Below are 20,378 nucleotides of genomic sequence, written 5' to 3' on the forward strand. Positions count from 1 at the left end.
CACGCGGCGCCAACGATTATTTACCTTGTGTATTCTGTTCACTGGCTATTTTATTTATAAATGGATTTTGTTATTAAAATTGTTGGCTGACTATAAATGCTTGCTGAAGCCATACATTAAATAAACCATTAAATAAACTTAAAATAGTCTTGAAAATCCGTTGCAGAATGCAGAAAATATTTTCAATTTTTTATTGATTCAGCTTATATAGAGTTTCTATGTGTGGATGAATGTTCTGCCCTTACAGACGAGCCGCGACTGATTGTTATACCCCTTTGCTTCAAAACAGTGAAATGTGATTTACTGAATGCGGCCCCTTTAAGAAATATGAGACCTCGCGCACTGAGCATGCGCAGAAGAGAGAGACGCCAGATCCCCTCTACAGATTTGTTTTCTTTCTTTTCTGTTTTTTCTTTTTATTTTTGTTGTTTCCTTTGACGCTAATATGAATGAAATCGAATACATTGTGGTTTCCTATAAGTGTATAGCCTATTATGTTAATTGTCTTGTTGAGTGACGCTGTTAACGATCGCGAATGAAGGACAAATGTGGAATATTTTCCCCGGATGCCGTATATTTCCAGTCTGCAGGTCAGAGATGTTTTTATAAAGTAAGATTTGATGTTTGCGTCGCCTAATTGTACATTGTTCGAAGTGAAACGTATAGAGAATTATATAGTCATTAATTTGGCTCAGCCTCTATTAAGTCTGTACATACCGTTTATGATTTCTGTTATCTTTTTGTTAGTTTTCTGTTGAATTCATATATTAATTGAATAATTTCAACTTTGACTTGTTTCATCTTTATAAAATCTGGAGTCACATAAGAATGAGCAACCTCCGTTTTAAATGCTACTAATAAATAACCATATCAAAATGCTATATATATTTCTAAAATCAAGCACATAGGCCTATGACTATTTAAGTTAAGACGTGTAATTATAAAAGTATTTCAGTATAAACTCAGTAACCTTGCATTTGGCAGATCTGGTGTCCCTCACAGCAATTCACCAAATAAGAAACTTCTGTATATAAGTGAAATAATGAGTGATAAAGAGATGATAAATAGATGCATTTTCAGTATAATTTATCAAGTGTTAGATTATTTCCTTTTGTGCCATTATTCTCAGTCCTTTAGTTGATGGTTGATTGGATAATTACTCAGCTGAGGGAGAAAACTTGAGCTTTCCTCAAAGTTGTATTATGCCAATATAAACTTATGTATTATCAGGGGTGGTACAGGGATTCATCCAATCAGAAATATGCATTACATCATATAGATATGCAATAAAGACATTCAGACAATAACCGTTCCATATATGAGAAATTTTTGGAACAAAACGCAATATTCCTTTCATCTTTGCCTTGCTCTCCTGCAAGTGAACTCAATGTCCCTTTCTTATAACAAAGGAGATCAGAGGAAAGGGTCCGACTCCACACCATTCTTGTCTGTGCATCCTTACACACAGAAAATAAAAAATAGATGTTAACATACAGAGATAGAGAAATGTCAGACTGTGAGCTGAATTCTACAAACAGTTCCAGCTCACATCAAGTGAATGACAGAACTAACCTTTGCAACATCAAAGATCTCATACTTGATCAGAGTTCACTTGAAATGATTTTTAACAACTTAATATGTTAATTTTAGACCAGGTTGAAGTAAAAGTGTAAAGACAGGAACTGAATGAAGTATAAGAGAATCATCTGAACTTCAAAGCTGCACACATTCTCTCCTTGTGGAGTTTCACATATAACAGACCTCAATAATCATCTACTTCATCACTTTTGAGAAAAGACATTCAACTGTGATCAGTGGGGGACTTTTTATTTTATTTTTTATAATCAGATCTGTAGAGCTGTTTTATACACTACTAATATGTAACCATCTAAATGCTCTATATTTAAACTAAATTAAAGACACCATATGTGTGTGTTTGTTGTTAAAGTAATCCAGTATAAATTTAGTAACTTCACTTTGATTTTTCCAGATCTGGTCCTATGGTCCAGTATCACACAGTGATCACAGTTCACACCTGCAGTGAAGCTCCTCACACAACAATTCACCAATAAATACTGGGAATATTCACATCATCCTACAAGAGAAGGACAAACTCCATGTGTAGCAGCTGAAATCTGTGTGACTGTTAAAGATGGAGTTTATTAAAGAGGAGATTGAAGACATGAGTGATCCAAACCATCCAGAATAAAACATGAAGAAACTGAGGAACAAATAGGTTGGTGTCCATTCTTGATTCTTCATTATTTACGGAGCCCAACACATGAAAAAAAAAAAAAGTACGCTAAATCATGCGCATGATTTACTAATACTAGTTCGTTCACCAAAAAATTTAATTTCTGTCATTAATGATGTCGTTTCGCTCCCGTTAGACCTTCGTTCATCTTTGGAGCACAAAATAAGATATTTTTGATGAAATCATGAAATCCAAGAGTTTTTTTATCCTCAATAGAAAGCAATGAAATTACCACATTCAAGGTCCAGAAAAGTAGTAAAAACATACAGTGGTTCAACCTTAATATTATGAAGTGACGAGAATACTTTTTGTGTTCAAAAAAACAAAACAAAAATAACGACTTTATTCAACAATTCATCTCATCCCTGTCAGTCTCCTTACACTATTTACATTGCAGCGCTTCTGTGTTTACTATTTATAAATTGAGGGAACAAATTAGTAAATTGTGTGCACAATTTACTCTTTTTTTTTTTTTTGCATGTCATGTGAGGGTCTCCATAATAATTAATTTTCACATTTAATCTTATTAAATTGATTCTAACCGCTTAATGTGTTTATTTTAGACCAGATGGAAGTGAAGGAGCAAAGACACACATTAAATGAAGTAAAGAAACATTCTGATTTCAAAGCTCAAGGAACTAAAGCCCAAAAGTTGCACACCTGCTTACAGTGTGGAAAGAGTTTCCAAAATAAAGGAACCCTTAAGACACATATAAGAATTCACACTGGAAAGAAATATACATGCACTCAGTGTGGAAAGAATTTCACAAATAAAGGAAACCTTAATGTACACATGAGAATTCACACTGGAGAAAAACCGTATATATGCGCTCAGTGTGGAAAGAGTTTTTCTCAAGCATCAGGTCTCAGTTATCATCTGCTCCGTTACTCTAGAGAAAAACCATTTAAGTGTGATCAGTGTGGTAAAGATTTTAATTGGTCAGCAAATCTAAAAAAACACCTCAAAGTTCATTCAGGTGAGAGGCCTTATGTGTGTTCTCTCTGTGGAAAGACTTTTTCACGACTGGACAGTTTGAAACAGCACCAGAAAATACATAATGAAGTGAAAGATCATGTATGTTCTGAGTGTGGGAAGAGCTTTACTACAACTGGTGATCTGAAGCTGCACCAAAGAATTCATACTGGAGAAAGACCTTACAAGTGCTCATTTTGTGACAAGAGTTTCAGTCATTCTAGAAACCTAAAAATGCATGAGCAAGTTCATACTGGAGAAAGACCTCACAAGTGCTCATATTGTGACAAGAGTTTCACTCAGTCTGGAAACCTGGAATCTCATGAGCGAGTTCATACTGGAGAGAAGCCGTACCACTGTACCCAGTGTGGAGAGTGTTTCAAAGATGCAACAGGTTTAAAAAATCATCTGTTTATTCACTCTGGAGAAAAGCCGTTCAAGTGTGAACAGTGTGGTAAAGATTTTAATTGGTCATCAAATCTAAAAAGACACCTCAAAGTTCATTCAGATGAGAGGCCTTATGTGTGTTCTCTCTGTGGAAAGAGTTTTTTATGGCAAAAGAGTTTTAAACTGCACCAGAAAACACATGATGAAGTGAGAGATCATGTGTGTTTGGACTGTGGGAAAAGCTTTACTACAATTGACATTCTGAAACAACACCAAAGAATTCATTCTGGAGAAAGACCTTACAAGTGCTCATATTGTGACAAGAGATTCACTCAGTCTGGACACCTGAAATCACATGAGCGAGTTCATACTGGAGAGAAGCCGTACCACTGTACCCAGTGTGAGAAGAGTTTTAAACGTTTATCAAGCCTTCACATTCATAATGAAATATGTAGGTGAACAACATTGTTTTCATGTCAAACAGTAAATACTGTGAGATAAACTATTGAGTTTTTCCACTCAACAGTCAACATACACTTACAGTGTAAATAAAGCTTTTATTTTCTGTCAGGATTGATTGTGTGCTACATAGATCTACAATAAGATATATTCATGTCATTTTCATATTTACTAAGTGTACTAAATTATCTGATTGTACATGCAATTATGAGAAATAAAACAGAAACAACATCTTGTCCTGATCGATTTATTTAATGAACACAGAGAATGAATTATAGACCTTTTACATTCACAAACTCTATATAAGACATTGCAGAAAAGGTAATAATATTCGAAAAAGCAGAGGGGTGCTTAAGCAAAATGCGGCCCCTTTAAGGGACATGACACTGCACGCACTGAGGATGCGCAGAAGAGAGAAGCGTGTAAGACCAGACGAGTGAAACTTTCACCAGCTGAAACGCTGTTAACGATCATGAAAGAAGTACAAATGTGGAATATTTTCTTCAGATGCCGTATTATTTCCAGTCTGCAGGTGAGAGATGTTTCTCAGAATACAGAGTTTCACATTATCCAGCTCCAGAGTTAATGTGTCTTAGTATTAATTAATGTAATGAAATGCGTTGTTTGTCCTGATTTACTATTAATTAATGTTAGAGTGTAATAATATGTTGGCAGAGATTTTTTCCACAGACTCCGTTTCAGTCTGTTCACATAAATAAATTTTGCTTTACAGAAGATCCGACATAACCATAATGAATGAGATGAAAACGGGGAACTTTTGGAGACAAAAAGGCTTTTCAGCAGCTCAGTTAAACATGATGGTCCTGTTATTTCTGTCAGACTGTGGACAAGAATTAAACAAACCTTGTTTTAAATGCAATTAAAATCTAACTTGTATCAAAATAATCTAAATACTCCATATTCCTGACAGAAAACTTATCTTCACTGAATTCAAATGTATTTAAACATTCAGTAACTGATTGCCACAGATCTGGTCAGTATCACATAGTCAAAAGTTCAGCTTCACCTGCAGTGAAGCTCCTCCCACAACAATTCACCAATAAATACTGGGAATATTCACATCATCCTACAAGAGAAGGAGAAATGCAAAAATGCAGCGGTTACCCCAGAAACCTAGTTAACAAAAGCAGCTGGCTACTGAACAGTTTTTAAAATGCTTCAAACAGCCATTCATTTTTTATTTTTTTTGTATTAGCAATGTTGTTCATCACAGCACCAAATATTTAGTACTTAAAGACTTAATGGGCTATTTATTTTCAAACTTAAAGGTGCTCCAAGTGATGTCACGTGTTTTTAGGCACGAAAATTTTTTTTGTCACATACAGCAAACATCTCCTCACTATCCGCTAGCTGCCTGTCCCCTGAACACATTGTAAAAAAACGCGGTCTCTGTAAGTCGCCACAAGCTCCGAAAACGGCAATAAAACAAACTGGTGCAGCCTGGACCACAAAACATAATAAACATGCTCCAGCCAATAACCGACGAGAATGATTTTAAATGCGCGTTCATGACTGTTTCAGGAGGCACGGAGGGGAGGGGGAGGGGGAGGAGGAGGAGGAGGGAGGGTCTAGCTAGCCTCTGTTTTGTTTGACAACACTTCGAACGTCAACAGGAAGTTACTCCACCCAGGATCACTTAGAGCTCCTTTAAACATTTTTATATTTTAATATGGACTACATCATGCCTTAATGACTGAAAATGTTCTGATTATTTGTTATTGTTCAGTAAAACTTAGTGACATAAGGCTTCATTAGTTAACATATTAATTCATAATTCAAACTGACAATGAAAAATACTTATAAAGGATAAATATACTATACAAAATTCTTATCATGCTCATAACCACCCTGTAGATTAAAATCCATGGTTGAGAGAGCCTTCCCTGTTGCTGCAAGTTATGGAATGCACTTGCTAATGCACTGTCTACACACATTGAGATGATTAGTTTTTGTATTGTATTGATTAAGTTGTATTGCAATGTTCAGCATTTTTTTACTTGTCGTTTTTGTATTGTATTATTGATTTTTTGTTTTGTTTTATTCTCAACTGTTTGAAGCTTGGGTACTAAAAAGTGCATTATAAATATTGTATTATTGTATTAGAATTTAAATAATGAAATGGAAAAAAATTATTCAGTTTTATTTGTTGTCAATCAATGCAATGAAGTAGGAACTATTATATACTATATTAATATATAGTTATATATATTAATATATAGCGGTAATGCACCAATAAGCTAGATGCCAACTGCTGTAGAAGAAGAAGAAGCAGCGTCACTGTGGATTGAAAGCGGATATACACAGACCCGGAAGAGAAGACAATGCTGAATAAAGTCGTAGTTTTTGTTATTTTTGGACCAAAATGTATTTTAGATGCTTCAAAAACTTCTAATTAACCCATTGATGTCACATGGACTATTTTGATGATGTTTTTATTACCTTTCTGGACATGGACAGTGCACCGTACATACATTTTCATGGAGGGACAGAAAGCTCTCAGACTAAATCTAAAATATCTTAAACTGTGTTCTGAAGATGAACGGAGGTCTTACGGGTGTGGAACGACATGAGGGTGAGTCATTAATGACATAATTTTCATTTTTGGGTGAACTAACCCTTTAATGTATAGACACACCAGCTTAGAAGTGAACGCCATTTTTGTATGTTTTGTTTTTGTTAGAACAGGTAAGGCGTGAAACATGCTGAAGACTTGCTTTTCTAATTTTTCTTTTCATTAGTTAGGTTAGATGTTGAACTTTAGTTTTGTTATTTTCTTTGGTGCCACTTGTGTCCTTTTCCCCAGTTTATAATTTTTGTTTTCTTCTTTTGTTTATGTAAATATTGTATATAATTTTCCTTTTGCTATTTTGTTACTTTTTCATTATTTCTATTATTATCTCACACCTTTTTCATTGATTGTAAAATAAACTATGTTTATAGGCAGTTTTGTGTAGCATTTTGTCTTTTGCCACCATCACCAGCACATATAAAGATCACAATCTCAGTGTTTCCTCTTCTAAACCTAGACCAAAATTAGGAAGTTGTAACATGTTTAATAGAGCATTAAGCAATGAACTTGAAGAATGCACAAGAATAAACCTCTTCTGGAAGCTGAGATGTGCTGCGTCACACATGAGAATGAACCTCATTGGTTTCATTGCACGTTTGGGCTTCAAGAAGATGTTTGTTCTTGTGTGTAGTTCATGTTCGGTTGAGCTTCTGCTTATGTTCGCTGATCAATGTTAACATGCAAGTAAAAGTCTAAATTATATCTGTTCATCATAACAAGTGATCGAAGAAGAAAATTTCGACTAAACAGATTACTTTTCCAATCTTTTTATGATATTTTGAAGCATCAAAGTTTCAGCTGCAAAAGCTGGAAGGATCTGACAGCATTTTGTCATCCAAAAGATCTTCATTTGTGTTCAGAAGATAAACTAAAGTCTTACGGGTTTGGAACGACGTGAGGGTGATTAATTAATAACAGAATTTTCATTTAGGAGTGAACTACCCCTTTAAGAATATGCGGCCCCTTTAAGAAATATGACACGGCACGCACTGAGGATGCGCAGAAGGGAGAAGCGCGAGAGCACTACTATAGTTTTTTCTTTTTTCTCCTTTTTTGTTGTTGTTGTTTCTTTTGACGCTATTATGAATGTAACAGTCGAATACATTGTGATCCCTTGTAAGTGTACGTTATGTTCATGTTCTTGTTAATACAATAAAGAAGAGAGAAGCGCGAGAGACGTTACGAGTGCCGAAACTCACCATTTGAAGCTGAAAGTGACGCTGTTAACGATCGTGAATGAAGGATAATGTGGAATATTTTCTTCGGATGCCGTATATTTCCAGTCTGCAGGTCAGAGATGTTCAATTTCTACTGTAAGAATTTATGTTTGTGTTGCCTAAATATACATTGTTCGTAGTGTGTAACGTACAGAGAATTAAATATAGTCATTAATTTTGACCAGCCTCTAGGCCTATTCAATCTGTACATATTGTGTATGATTTCTGTCCAATTGATATATTAATGGAAGAATTTAACCTGTGACATGTTTCATCCTCATAAAAACTGGGGTCACAAAAAAGGAGCAATCTTCCTATAGAGCTGTTTTTTAAATGCCACTAATAAATTACCATATCAGAATGCTTCATATTTCTGAAGTCAAGCACACATGGCCACTTAATTTAAGAAGTGTAATTATTAATGTATTTCAGTATTGGTGAATCCAAAATGGTCTACATTCATTTATGCATATTCATTTATTCATATTCTATGTTAATCATTCATTATTAATCATTTTTAATCACTTATTATCATTTATTGGTTATGATTTTTAAAGCTACTTATAATTTCAAGTATTCCACATATTCATACAAAACCACATATTTACTCCATATTATGCTCTTTTTGTTATTTGGATCTTCATTGTGTTACTTTCACCTGTTGAACTCTGTGACTGAAGTTCCAAGTGAACTTTAAGTTTTCTGGGTAAAAGAGGGCTTGGTACCTTTGTGGTTGAGTTGGGTTCCTGCCAAAATTTTACCAGAGTGTAGATGTTCTTAGAATGGATCACATGATGTACTTTTTCTGCAATAATATTGTGTATCTCTATATTCAAATGAAAGGGGATCTTTGAAAAATGTTAACTTATTATTGTATTGTTCCAATGAAGGTGTTAACCCACCCTTTTTGGGCCTATATTTGGGTGTTTGTGCTCTGTTTGATAATGTCAATTGTCACGAGACCATAGAAATGATCCAATGACTGTGTGGATAGCAGGAAATCATCAAATGTCATGAATTTCTTTAAAACCTCCAAAACAATGGAAAGGTTCATTTTGACTTTCTTATCTATCCAAACAAGACCTGGAAGGGTGATGTAAGTTTTTCCAATCTTAGGGTATAAAACTTGGCTCATTTTCTCAATTGGTACACTTTCCTGCTATCCTGACTTGCATCTTGTTGTCTTGTTGGCACCACTTCTAATGATTTTCTTGCAAATACTATACTCGGATTCCAGAATGTTCTTATCATAGATGTTCGATTTCTGATTTTTATTTTACCTTCTGGTTTTTATTAAATATTTTCATTATCGATTGAAGTTTTTGTGTGAGGCTGAATTTAATTGAAATGTAATTGAAAATTAATAAATGATTTTTCTTCAATGTTCATCACGGCCTGGGCCTCATTTTCTCAAGATTCTGCATCAAGTATAAACTCAGCAACCTTGAATTGGGCAGATCTGGTGTCCCTCACAACAATTCACCAAATAAGAAAGCTTCAGTGTAACTTTCAGTGAAATTAACAATATCCACCTTGTAACATAAGTATATTTTCAAAGTAGTGTTTTTATGAGGTAATTTATTGCAATAGTGAGTAAAATAAGAATGAATGAACACATTAGAAGTGTCAACATAAATACAACAGAATTGTATTTATGTACAATTCTAAATAAATTGAATGGCACCATATGTGTTTGCTATTAATTAATCCAGAATCAATTCAGTAACTACTTTTTGATTTTTCCAGATGTGGTCCTGTGGGCGTCAGTATCACACAGTGATCACAGTTCACACCTGCAGTGAACCTCCTCCCACAACAATTGACCATTAAATACTGGGAATATTCACGTCATCCTACAAGAGAAGGACAAACTCCAGGTGTAGCAGCTGAAATCTGTGTGACAGTTAAAGATGGAGTTTATTAAAGAGGAGATTGACGACATGAGTGTTTCAGAACCATCCAGAATAAAACATGAATATACTGAGGAACAAACAGAAGACCAGAAGAAAGTGACAGAGCAAATACACACACTAAATGATGTAAAGAAACACAGTGACTTCAAAACTCAAGAAACAGAGGACAAAAAGATGCACATCTGCTCAAAGTGTGGAAAGAGTTTCCAAAATAAAGGAAACCTTAATAGACACATGAGAGTTCACACTGGAGAAAAACCGTATACATGCACTCAGTGTGGAAGGAGTTTTTCTCAATCATCAGGTCTCAGTTATCATCTGCAATGTCACTCTGGAGAAAAACTATTTAACTGTGATCAGTGTGGTAAAGATTTTATTATGCCATCAGATCTAAAAAAACATCTGAAAGTTCATTCAGGTGAGCGGCCTTATGTGTGTTTTTTCTGTGGAAAGAGTTTTTCAAGGCTGGATAAGTTTAAACTCCACCAGAAAACACATAACGAAGTGAGAGATCATGTATGTTATGACTGTGGGAAGAGCTTTACTACATCTAGTCATCTAAAACAGCACCAAAGAATTCATACTGGAGAAAGACCTTACAAGTGCTCATATTGTGACAAGAGTTTCACTCAGTCTGGACACCTGAAATCACACGAGCGACTTCATACTGGAGAGAAGTCATACTGCTGTACTCATTGTGGAGAGAGTTTCAAAGAGGCAATAGGCTTAAAAAATCATCTCTTTATTCACTCTGGAGAAAAGCCATTTAACTGTAATCAGTGTGGTAAAGATTTTATTTTGTTATCAAATCTAAAACAACACCTAAAAGTTCATTCAGATGAGAAGCCTTATGTGTGTTCTTTCTGTGGAAAGAGTTTTTCATGGATGAACTGTTTTAAACGGCACCAGAAATCGCATGATGAAGTGAGAGATCATGTGTGCTTTGACTGTGGGAAGAGCTTTACTACAACCAGTGAACTGAAACAGCACCATAGAATTCATACTGGAGAAAAACCTTACAAGTGCTCATATTGTGACAAGAGTTTCACTCAGTCTGGAAATCTGAAATCACATGAGCGAACTTCATACTGGAGAAAAGCCGTATCACTGTACTCAGTGTGAAGTGAGTTTCAAACATTCATCAAGCCTTCACTCTCATTTGAAAAAATGTTGTAAGTGAGCAACATTTGTTTTCATGTCAAATAGTAAATACTGTGAGATAAAATATGAAGTTTTTCCACTTTACACTCAGTGTAAATAAAGTAGTTGTCGTAGTTTTTTTTTTTTCTGTCAGGATGGGTTGTGTGCTAAATTATGTCAGTCTTGAATTAGATATATTCATGTAATTTACTTATTTACTAAGTGTACTATATTGTGTTCTAATAGTACATGCAATTATGAGAAATAAATTATTTAATGAACACAGAGAATGAGTTATATAGTTTTAATCATGTTAATGATTTTTTTTTTTTTTTTTTTGATCATTCTATCTTAATATTGTGATAAATATGTTTGGGATTCTCAACCAAATGATCAGGTCTTGTATCATACAAAGAAACTGGAGTTCATTTTTATCTTTCATTACTGACACCCAATTTGGTGGATTCAGTTAGAAAATATTAGAAGCTGTAAAACATGAAACAATAAACAATCTCTTAATAATTTGCATTATTTACAGATTGTTTTAAATATCCCAGTACTGCAGTAAGTTGTAAGTGTGTAGAAAAATAATAGATTTACAGGACAATCATCAGGATTTCATTACTGGAGAAAAAAAAAAAAAAACTATTATTAAAAAACTGAAGAGAATGTCTCACAACAACTAGAACAGAAGCCAAAAACTCTTTCACATGTCATCCGTGCGTGTAGTATCCTGGAGTAACCACTAGGTGTCCTTTTTATATTTGCAAGTGGTATGTTCTTACCTGCGGAAGGCATGCAGTGTTAATGGCTGTGTTCAATACTGCATACTCTCTGAGTAGGTACTTAATATCAAAAAGTACTGAGTATTGAGCACTAAAAGAGTACGTAATTTAAAGCCTTTAAAGCCTGATCGTGTTAAAGGTTTGGTTCACCCTAAAATGAAAATGTTGTCATTAATTATTCACCCTCATGTCATTCTAAACCCATAAGACTTTTGTTCATCTTTGGAACACAAAGAACGATCTTTTTGATGACCAAATGCTGTCAGATTGCCTTCCATAGACTGCCTTTGCAACTGAAAAGTCCTTAAGCCTGGCAGCTTAAAGCTGCAGTCCGCCATTTTTCCTCTTTGTCGCCATCTCTGTTTGAAACCTGCAATTGCAGTCATATGCGGAATAGTTATCTGTACGTGCGTTGTGCACAGCTTATCAGCGCGGATGAATCTAATGCTTGCTGTCAATCACCGCACCAGTGTGGATACTGTCTTAAAAGTATGACCAATATAAGAATTTTCATTGAAAAATATCATCTGAACAAGTAAGTAACATGTCTGCTACTTTTGTTCTGACCAACTGAGGAAAAAAGCATTAGGCCTACAATAAATTGCGCTGCCAATGATGATTAAATCTAATGATCACTTAGCTCGGATCATGCCAAACTGTGCAAATTATTATTACTGTTATACTTTGTTCTCAAATTGTTAATGTTAACAACATCAGCATTATGTGACTATGTGCATTTAGTGTATATTAGCGTTACCTGTAGATTTCAATTTCTGTAGCCACTTCCACAGTCCAAAGTCTTTTGCTTTTTGACTACGGGTGAATCTCCAGTTGTCACTGATGATTGTCATTTGGATCTTTCTAGATTACAATCCACCATCAAAATGATAAGTTTAATTATTTCAGCTGTGGTGAGAAAAGGCTATAAATGATCCGCTGCCAGCAGAGTCCTCACATGATAAAACCGACCAGCCTGGACGGAACTCCTTCTTTTCTGTTTTAGGACGTGATGTAATGACGCAATGACGAAATGACGAACGGCTGCATGCTCGAATTTCCAGCGGAAATCCACCATGTCGCTCTTATTGTAAAACATTATTACAAGCTTACCGTTGTGAATCCAGATAAGATAATGAGATGGTTTTGAACACTGGCTGGTTATGTACTTGCTCAAAAATTGATTTTGGATCATTTTTAACCAAAAAAAGTTACGGACTGCAGCTTTAAGGAAACCTGTGCATGGTGGACAGCATACAATCTTAATTCTTTTTAAATCAAACAAGGATTTTACACGTTATGAGACACTTCCTGTTTCACTGTTTTGTCATTAATTTAATCCCTCGCCATGGCAACACTGTTCAAGATATCCTGTAGTCGTTTAAAATGTACTTTCTTCAGTGTCTTTGTTTCATGTTGACAGAGTTTGGTGGTGATTGCGTGAATCTCCTATGAGGAATTTAAAATAATTGTCCTTTTTCCGAATGGACCCGAGAAGACCCAAATTCATTTAAACTATATCGGCATTTAACAAAATTTTATAATTTAAAACAATTCTATGACACTGTTATGTCACTTTTTCTAAGTTCTCTTTGAATCCGCTCTTTTATATTCAATGGATTATGCACACGGTTGCTTCCGCATTTAGACTTATTTGCTCCACATTTTTGGCTACCGTTTCAAGGAGCACCTTCAGCATGGATTAAAATGAACTTTAATCATTTTATGGTCAGGTGAATAACGTTACGCCAAAGGTTATAGGACGTAATGAGGTTACAGTGATGAGTGATTGACATGTCAGCACTTCAGTGCTTACTTAAGTGTTCACGTTGTGCATTTTTTCTAAACGCATGTAGAAAATGAACAAATGTTTGTAACCAAATCCACTGGTCACAATTGAAAGCCGAACTCAGAAATAATGTGTATCCATCAGGCAGGCAATAATATAAAGTATTAATAAATAGTAAAGTAAATAAATAAATGAAAGTAATGGAGCAGCGGCTAAATCAGTCAGCAGGACACCAGGGTTTTTCCTGACTGACTGCGAGGCTTCAGGATGTGCACATGTCAATGACGTTTACGTCGGGTCCAGTTGATTTCGAAAATAGGCTAAATGCCATCAGGTTGGGTCAGACTCGGGTTTAATTTTATCAGGTCTGTCTCGGGTTGGGGTTTTCTTTAAAAAAAATTATTTATGCACATTGGGTTCGGGTAAGAAGTGATTCAGGTCGATTCAATCAGGTACAGGTTTAAGGACCCGAGAAGACTTCTAATGCCTATCTTTCCTGTCATGCCACATATAAGCTGCAAGGATGCAAGAGTGAAATGTAGAAAAAGCAATACTGTCACTGTAATCGGTTGAAGGTGAATACAATGTTGAATCCATATATTGCATATTATAATTATTGTGTATTGTTAATTATGATAGTGTGTTTGCTTCATAACAGCGCGGAGATGTGATTTACTGAATGCGGCCCCTTTAAGAAACGTGACACCGCGCGCACTGAGGATGCGCAGAAGAGAGAAGTGCGCGAGACCCTCTATAGATTGTTTTCCTTCTCTCTCTCTCTCTCTCTCTCTCTCTCTCTGTCTCTCTCTCTCTCTGTCTTTGTTGTTTCCTTTGATGCTATTATGAATGCAACTTTAAGTGTAGGTTATAATGTTCTTGTTAATGCAGTAAAAAGAGAGACAGAGAAGCGCGAGAGACGAGACGAGTGCTGAAACTTTCACCATTTGAAGCTAAAAGTGACGCTGTTAACGATCGTGAATGAAGATTTCCAGTTAGAGGGCCAGAGATGATCAATTTATAATGTAAGAATTGAAGTTTGTGTTGCCTAAATGTTGTACATTGTTCGTAGTGTAACGTACAGAGAATTACATTCATTATTAAATCATTAATTTTGATCAGCATCTATTCAGTCTGTACATATTGTGTATGATTTATTTTATCCTTGTTAGATTTCTTTTTAATTTATATATTAATTTAAGAATTTAACCTGTGACTTGTTTCATGAGCAACCTTTCTATAAACCATCATTCTCAGTCCATTAATGGACAGCTGAGGGAGAAAACTTTAGCTTTTCTCAAGGTTTATTTCAATAACATACAGACAGATGTTTATCGGGGGTTGTGCAGGGATTCATCCAATTAGAAATAATCATTACAGCATATAGAAATGCAATACAGACATTCAGACAAAAAACAGTTCTATAAATGGGAACTTTCTGGAACAAAAACAATATTCCTTCCATCTTGCCTGCTCCTGCAAGTAAACTCATTAACCCCCTTTAGACATGTTTTAGACTTTCAAGCTCTGTGAATGAGAAAAGTCTGTCCATTCATCCAGTTAGTTTGTTTTCAGGTGCTTTATTGGCAAGACAAATACTTGTGCATTTGTATTGTCAACGTAATTGCACTGTTTCTACATAAAATTTAAAGAGGGAAAATGGAGAATATAGTACAAAACAGTATAAAGAGAAAACAAAACAGTGTAAATGACAATTAGTGAATTAATAGACATAAATGTTTAACTGAGCTGCTGAAAAGCTCTTCAAAAGTTCTTTATCTCATTAACTCAGTTCTTTACTCTCTTTTCTGACACTGAAATATGCAATTCACATGATTATTGTATAGTTTTTATTGTAATGTTTATCTGAAGGGAAATGAGTGTCTTTAGAAAAGTTTTGATGACATCTTTTTGTCTTTCCTCAGTATGACGCCTAATAAAGTAGTTTATAAGCACAGTGCTGATTGTGTTCATGAGTAACCGCTGTATTTCTGCTTTTCCATAAGCGCCACCTTCTGTCAGAGAGTAAATTTGCATTTTCATTCAGCCCATCTGCTGTTTTTGTTCAAAATTACATATTATCATTTATTATGCTCTAATGTGAGGTTCATAATATATCCTGGGTTACATAAAAATGAGCAACCTAGAGCTGTTTTATACACTTCTAATATGTAAACATCAAAATGCTTTATATTTGTCCACACCTGCAGTGAAGCCCCTCCCACAACAATTTACCAATAAATACTGGGAATATTCACATCATCCTACAAGAGAAGGACAAACTCCAGGTGTAGCAGCTGAAATCTGTGTGACTGTTAAAGATGGAGTTTATTAAAGAGGAGATTGAAGACATGAGTGATCCAGAACCATCCAGAATAAAACATGAAGATACTGAGGAACAAATAGGTTGGTGTCCATTCTTGATTCTTCATTGTTGACTGCTTTGGAAGATGTGAATTAATGATCAATATATGGATGATAAATAATTGAGAAATGCATCTAAATGACCATAACCTTGCATATAAGATTATATGCTTGCAGATAACATTTGTATAAATCATCGTTTTAATCATATTAACAAGTCAATGACAGAACTGACTTTAGCAAATCAAAGATACTTGATACAGAGACAGGTGTTTTTACATTTAACCTCATTGAACTGATTCTACAGCTAATTATGTTTATTTTAGATCAGATGGAAGAGAAGGAGCAAAGACACAAACTAAATGACATAAAAAAACACTGTGACTTTAAAACTCAAGGAACAAAAGCCAAAAAGCTACACACCTGCTCACAGTGTGGAAATAGTTTCACACAAAAAGGAACCCTTAATGTACACATGAGAATTCACACTGGAGAAAAACCGTTTACATGCACTCAGTGTGGAAAGAGTTTTTCTCGAGCATCAGGTCTCAGAATTCATCTGCTCCGTCACTCTGGAGAAAAACCATTCAAGTGTGATCAGTGTGGTAAAGATTTTAATTTATCACCACAACTAAAACAACACCTGAAGGTTCATTCAGATGAGAGGCCTTATGTGTGTTCACTCTGTGGAAGGAGTTTTTCAAGGCTGGATCATTTTAAACAGCACCAGAAAACGCATGATGAAGTGAGAGATCATGTGTGTTGTGACTGTGGGAAGAGCTTTACTACATCTAGTCATCTGAAACAGCACCAAAGAATTCATACTGGAGAAAAACCTTACAAGTGCTCATATTGTGACAAGAGATTCACTCAGTCTCCACACCTGAAATCACATGAGCGACTTCATACTGGAGAGAAGCCGTACTACTGTACTAAGTGTGATAAGAGTTTCAGTGATTTAACATGTTTGAGAAGTCATCTGCTCCATCATTCTGGAGAAAAACCATTTCACTGTGATCAGTGTGGTAAAGATTTTATTTCATCATCACATTTAAAACAACACCTGAACGTTCATTCAGATGAGAGGCCTTATGTGTGTTCTCTCTGTGAAAGAGTTTTTCATGGCTAAAGAGTTTTAAACAGCACCAGAAAACACACGATGAAGTGAGAGATCATGTGTTTTGTGACTGTGGGAAGAGCTTTACTACATCTAGTCACTTGAAACGGCACCAAAGAATTCATACTGGAGAAAAACCTTACAAGTGCTCATATTGTAACAAGACTTTCACTCAGTCCGGAAACCTGAAAAAACATGAGCGAGTTCATACTGGAGAGAAGCCGTACGACTGTACTCAGTGTGAGAAGAGTTTCACACGTTTACGAGGCCTTCATGCTCATATAAAAAAATGTTGCAAGTGAGAAACTTTTTTTTCATATAAGATTTTTTTGTATTTTACAGAGTTGTTTACAATTCCTGGATGTATTGTTGTTGATTCTTTTTTTTTTTCTCTTTTCTCTAGTTTTTAGGCCTAATCTGACAATGGTAATAACAATCATGAATGTTCATTAATGTACACTGTACATTTTTGAAATAAAAAACTAAATATAATTTTTTTTTTATTTGTTACATTGAGACTGGAATTGCTGACAACTCGTTACGGCAGTTCAAAATCCATTCTTTCTTTTAGGAGACAATTTTATTTGTCATGCACATTGATCTATAAAACTTTGCAGACTTTTTACATTCACAAACACTTTGTCTGTAAAGTGAAATTTGAAGAAAAAAAAAAGAAAAAAAAACAGACCTTATTCACAGCAGCGCCATCTTTGATTATTTTTAACAGGGATGAAAGAGAGGCTGTGAGGGATAGACATATCTCTTTAGTGAGTATTACTGTTATTTAATATAATGTGTCTTTGAATTTTTCTGCTGACGAAACACTGCAAATACTGCAATATTTTATCCAAGAAATTTAAGTAGACAAGAAGTGTGACGTCACACTGCTCAAGCCCCTCCCACGGCCACTGACTCCATTACTATAGCTTCTGCCCTCAGCAAGCTGTACATTCTCCGCCATTTATCTAGACTCTAGCAGCTTTACTGACAAAGCAATTCTGATGTTCTGTTGTTGGATGTAAGAGTGAACATAAGAGTCTTAATTTTCTCCCAACATCTGAGCCACTAAGGATGCAGTGGATTAGTTTTATTTTTGAAGCTAATGCGGCCCAAAATATTCCTAAATTTGTTTATGTCTGGGTAAAACATTTCACTCCAGACTGCTTTGTGAACGAGGGCAATGCAAAGGGACAATACAAAACACAGGTTTTGCTAATAAGTTGTTACTCGAGGATGGATCAGAACCAACTGTTCATGATCCAGCTTATAGTCTCTGGAGCGATACTGGATATGGCAGTAATGAAGGTGAGAGCACACACTCAGCCTATAGAGATGAAGTCTAGAAACTGTTGATATGGTTCTTGATATGGAAACTATTGATATTTCAAAGACAAAAGAGCTTATTTTTGACTTCAGGAGGAGCAGGGTGGAACCAGCCCCACTCCACATCAATAGAGGCAATATGTCAAGTATTACATTAATCCACCTTTAACCCTAAAATCTTGCCTAGGGCACCAACAGAGCCTGGACCGGCCCTGGTTTACAGTTATGAGTGTTTGACATTTCAGCACTTCAGCGCGTACTTGCGTGTTCATGTTGTGCATTTTTTAGTAATGCATGTAGAAAATGAGCAAAAGTTTGTAACCTCACACACAGAAATCCATCTTATAGCTATGATGCAGCATCTTATAGCTGTCACTGTAATCAGGAGAAGGTAAATAGAATGTTGAATCCATATATAACATATTATTATTATTATTGTGTATTGTTAATTGTGATAGTGTGTTCGCTTCATAACACTGCGGAGATGTGATTTACTGAATGCGGCCCCTTTAAGAAACGTGACACCGCGCGCACTGATGATGCGCAGAAGAGAGAAGCACGCTAGACCCTCTATAGTTTGCTTTCTTTATTTCTCTCTTTCTTCTTGTTGTTTCCTTTGATGCTATTATGAATTAAACTGTAAGTGTATGTTATATTAATATTCTTGATAATGCAATAAAAAAAGAAACAGAAAAGCGCGAGAGACGAGACGAGTGTTGAAACTTTAACAGTTCGAAGCTGAAAGTGACGCGTAAACGATCGTGAATGAAGGACAAATGTGGAATATTTTCTTTGGATATATTTCCATTCTACAGTTCAGAGATGTTCCAATTTTAAGGTAATATTTGAAGTTTGTGTTGCCTAAATATACATTGTTCATAGAGTAATGTACAGAGAATTAAATATAGTCATTAATTTTTATCAACTTCTTCAGTCTGTTCATATTGTGGATGAGTTATTTTATGTTTGTTTGATTTCTGTTTGATTTATATAGTTGGAGAATTTAACCTGTAACCTATTTCATCCTTATAAAATCTGGATTCCCATAAAATGAGCAATCTTCCTATAAACCATTTTAAATGCTATGATTATTTAATAATAAATAATCATACCAGAATGATTCATATTTCTCAAACCAAGCACATAAGGACATTTAATTTAAGTAATTATGTAATTATTGTATTTCAGTATACAGGAGCACCTGTGTCATATATTGTAATATAATATTGTCATATATATGGACGTAGTGTCCGTGACATCACCCGTAGACTTCTGAAGAACATTTTTGAAGAGAAAAAGCATCTGCTGCCATCTTGGCAGTGCGTCATTGCACAATTTTGTGCTAAAATGCTGTATTTTACGAACACAGTGTATCATTACGAAACTCTGTATGGGTCACAATACCCTGAAGGAGCCTGAGAAGTTTCGGACCAGCGCCATATAGTGGAGACTATTTTCACAGGAGTCACATCCTTAGACTCCTGAATCCTTGCTGAATCCAATGATACCAAACATGCTAGGTTTCGACTTACAGTTTGCGAATATCTTCGAAACCGTTAGTCCGATCGAGACGAAACCAGTGTAGGATACACGGAACCTAAGCTGGTTAACTATATGTGACAGCCCAAAATTTTAATAGGAAATGGCAAAAAAATCAAAAGAAGTCGTCCGTGGGTCATTTTTTTATGATCTCATACATATAAATGATATATAAACTCCAAAATGAAATGAGATATTTGCACCCAATTTGACACACACTTGTATGGGGTCACCCTGAGGACACATAAAAAATTGTTGGGATTGTGCCTCTTTGTGGCGCTATAATTGAACAAGACATGAAATTTCCATTAACTACAATACAGTATTATGATATAAAATGCTATATTATATGAATGCATTGATGTACTATTACGAAACTCAGGATATGCCATCGGCACCATGCTCTGAAGTTACACAATAGGTTTTGAGACTGCCTCCTTATGGTCAAATTTTATAATGAAATAAAAAAAAAATGCTAATAGCTTTATATGAATGTGGCCTATTGTAATGAAACTTGTCTTACTAGATTCTCTG

General features: G+C 35.2%; 4 protein-coding genes across 8 annotated transcripts in view; all 4 read left to right on the forward strand.

Moving 5' to 3' along the window:
• The window catches only part of LOC125248622 (gastrula zinc finger protein XlCGF52.1-like), a 150,071-nt gene that overhangs the window by 12,667 nt on the left and 117,026 nt on the right, over positions 1-20,378 (forward strand). Inside the window, exon 1 of one of the 4 annotated variants that reach the window (XM_048160662.1) lies at positions 17,786-19,143. The exons of the other annotated variants lie outside the window; for them this stretch is intronic. The gene's annotated coding sequence lies outside the window, so the exon portion shown is untranslated. Of the gene's footprint in view, positions 1-17,785; positions 19,144-20,378 lie in introns of those variants that run through there. 4 annotated transcript variants of the gene reach the window in all.
• LOC125248631 (zinc finger protein 43-like) lies at positions 352-4,309 on the forward strand. The gene is made up of 3 exons (XM_048160686.1): positions 352-590; positions 1,991-2,236; positions 2,818-4,309. The coding sequence occupies exon 3, from the start codon at positions 2,823-2,825 to the stop codon at positions 4,071-4,073; it is 1,251 nt and encodes a 416-aa protein (XP_048016643.1). The 5' UTR covers positions 352-590; positions 1,991-2,236; positions 2,818-2,822; the 3' UTR covers positions 4,074-4,309.
• On the forward strand, positions 7,573-11,218 carry LOC125248648 (gastrula zinc finger protein XlCGF8.2DB-like). Of its 2 annotated transcripts, none has more exons than XM_048160736.1 (2): positions 7,573-7,976; positions 9,627-11,218. In XM_048160736.1, the coding sequence occupies exon 2, from the start codon at positions 9,791-9,793 to the stop codon at positions 10,913-10,915; it is 1,125 nt and encodes a 374-aa protein (XP_048016693.1). In that variant the 5' UTR covers positions 7,573-7,976; positions 9,627-9,790; the 3' UTR covers positions 10,916-11,218. The 2 variants fall into 2 exon arrangements, with proteins under 2 accessions (XP_048016693.1, XP_048016692.1); XM_048160735.1 differs by having other exon boundaries at positions 7,573-7,953.
• LOC125248677 (gastrula zinc finger protein XlCGF7.1-like) lies at positions 14,054-17,452 on the forward strand. Its single transcript, XM_048160792.1, has 3 exons — positions 14,054-14,526; positions 15,712-15,907; positions 16,192-17,452. The coding sequence occupies exons 2-3, from the start codon at positions 15,823-15,825 to the stop codon at positions 16,992-16,994; spliced, it is 888 nt and encodes a 295-aa protein (XP_048016749.1). The 5' UTR covers positions 14,054-14,526; positions 15,712-15,822; the 3' UTR covers positions 16,995-17,452.

Source organism: Megalobrama amblycephala, linkage group LG16 (genome assembly GCF_018812025.1).
Source record: "Megalobrama amblycephala isolate DHTTF-2021 linkage group LG16, ASM1881202v1, whole genome shotgun sequence".
In the NCBI taxonomy this organism is placed as follows: Eukaryota; Metazoa; Chordata; class Actinopteri; order Cypriniformes; family Xenocyprididae; genus Megalobrama; species Megalobrama amblycephala.

Coding starts and splice junctions, on each gene's coding strand:
- LOC125248631 (XM_048160686.1), top strand. CDS start 2,823: ATGGAAGTGAAGGAGCAAAGACACACATTAAATGAAGTAAAGAAACAT.
- LOC125248648 (XM_048160736.1), top strand. CDS start 9,791: ATGGAGTTTATTAAAGAGGAGATTGACGACATGAGTGTTTCAGAACCA.
- LOC125248677 (XM_048160792.1), top strand. CDS start 15,823: ATGGAGTTTATTAAAGAGGAGATTGAAGACATGAGTGATCCAGAACCA. Junction 15,908..16,191: donor AGATACTGAGGAACAAATAG/GTTGGTGTCCAT, acceptor TGTTTATTTTAG/ATCAGATGGAAGAGAAGGAG.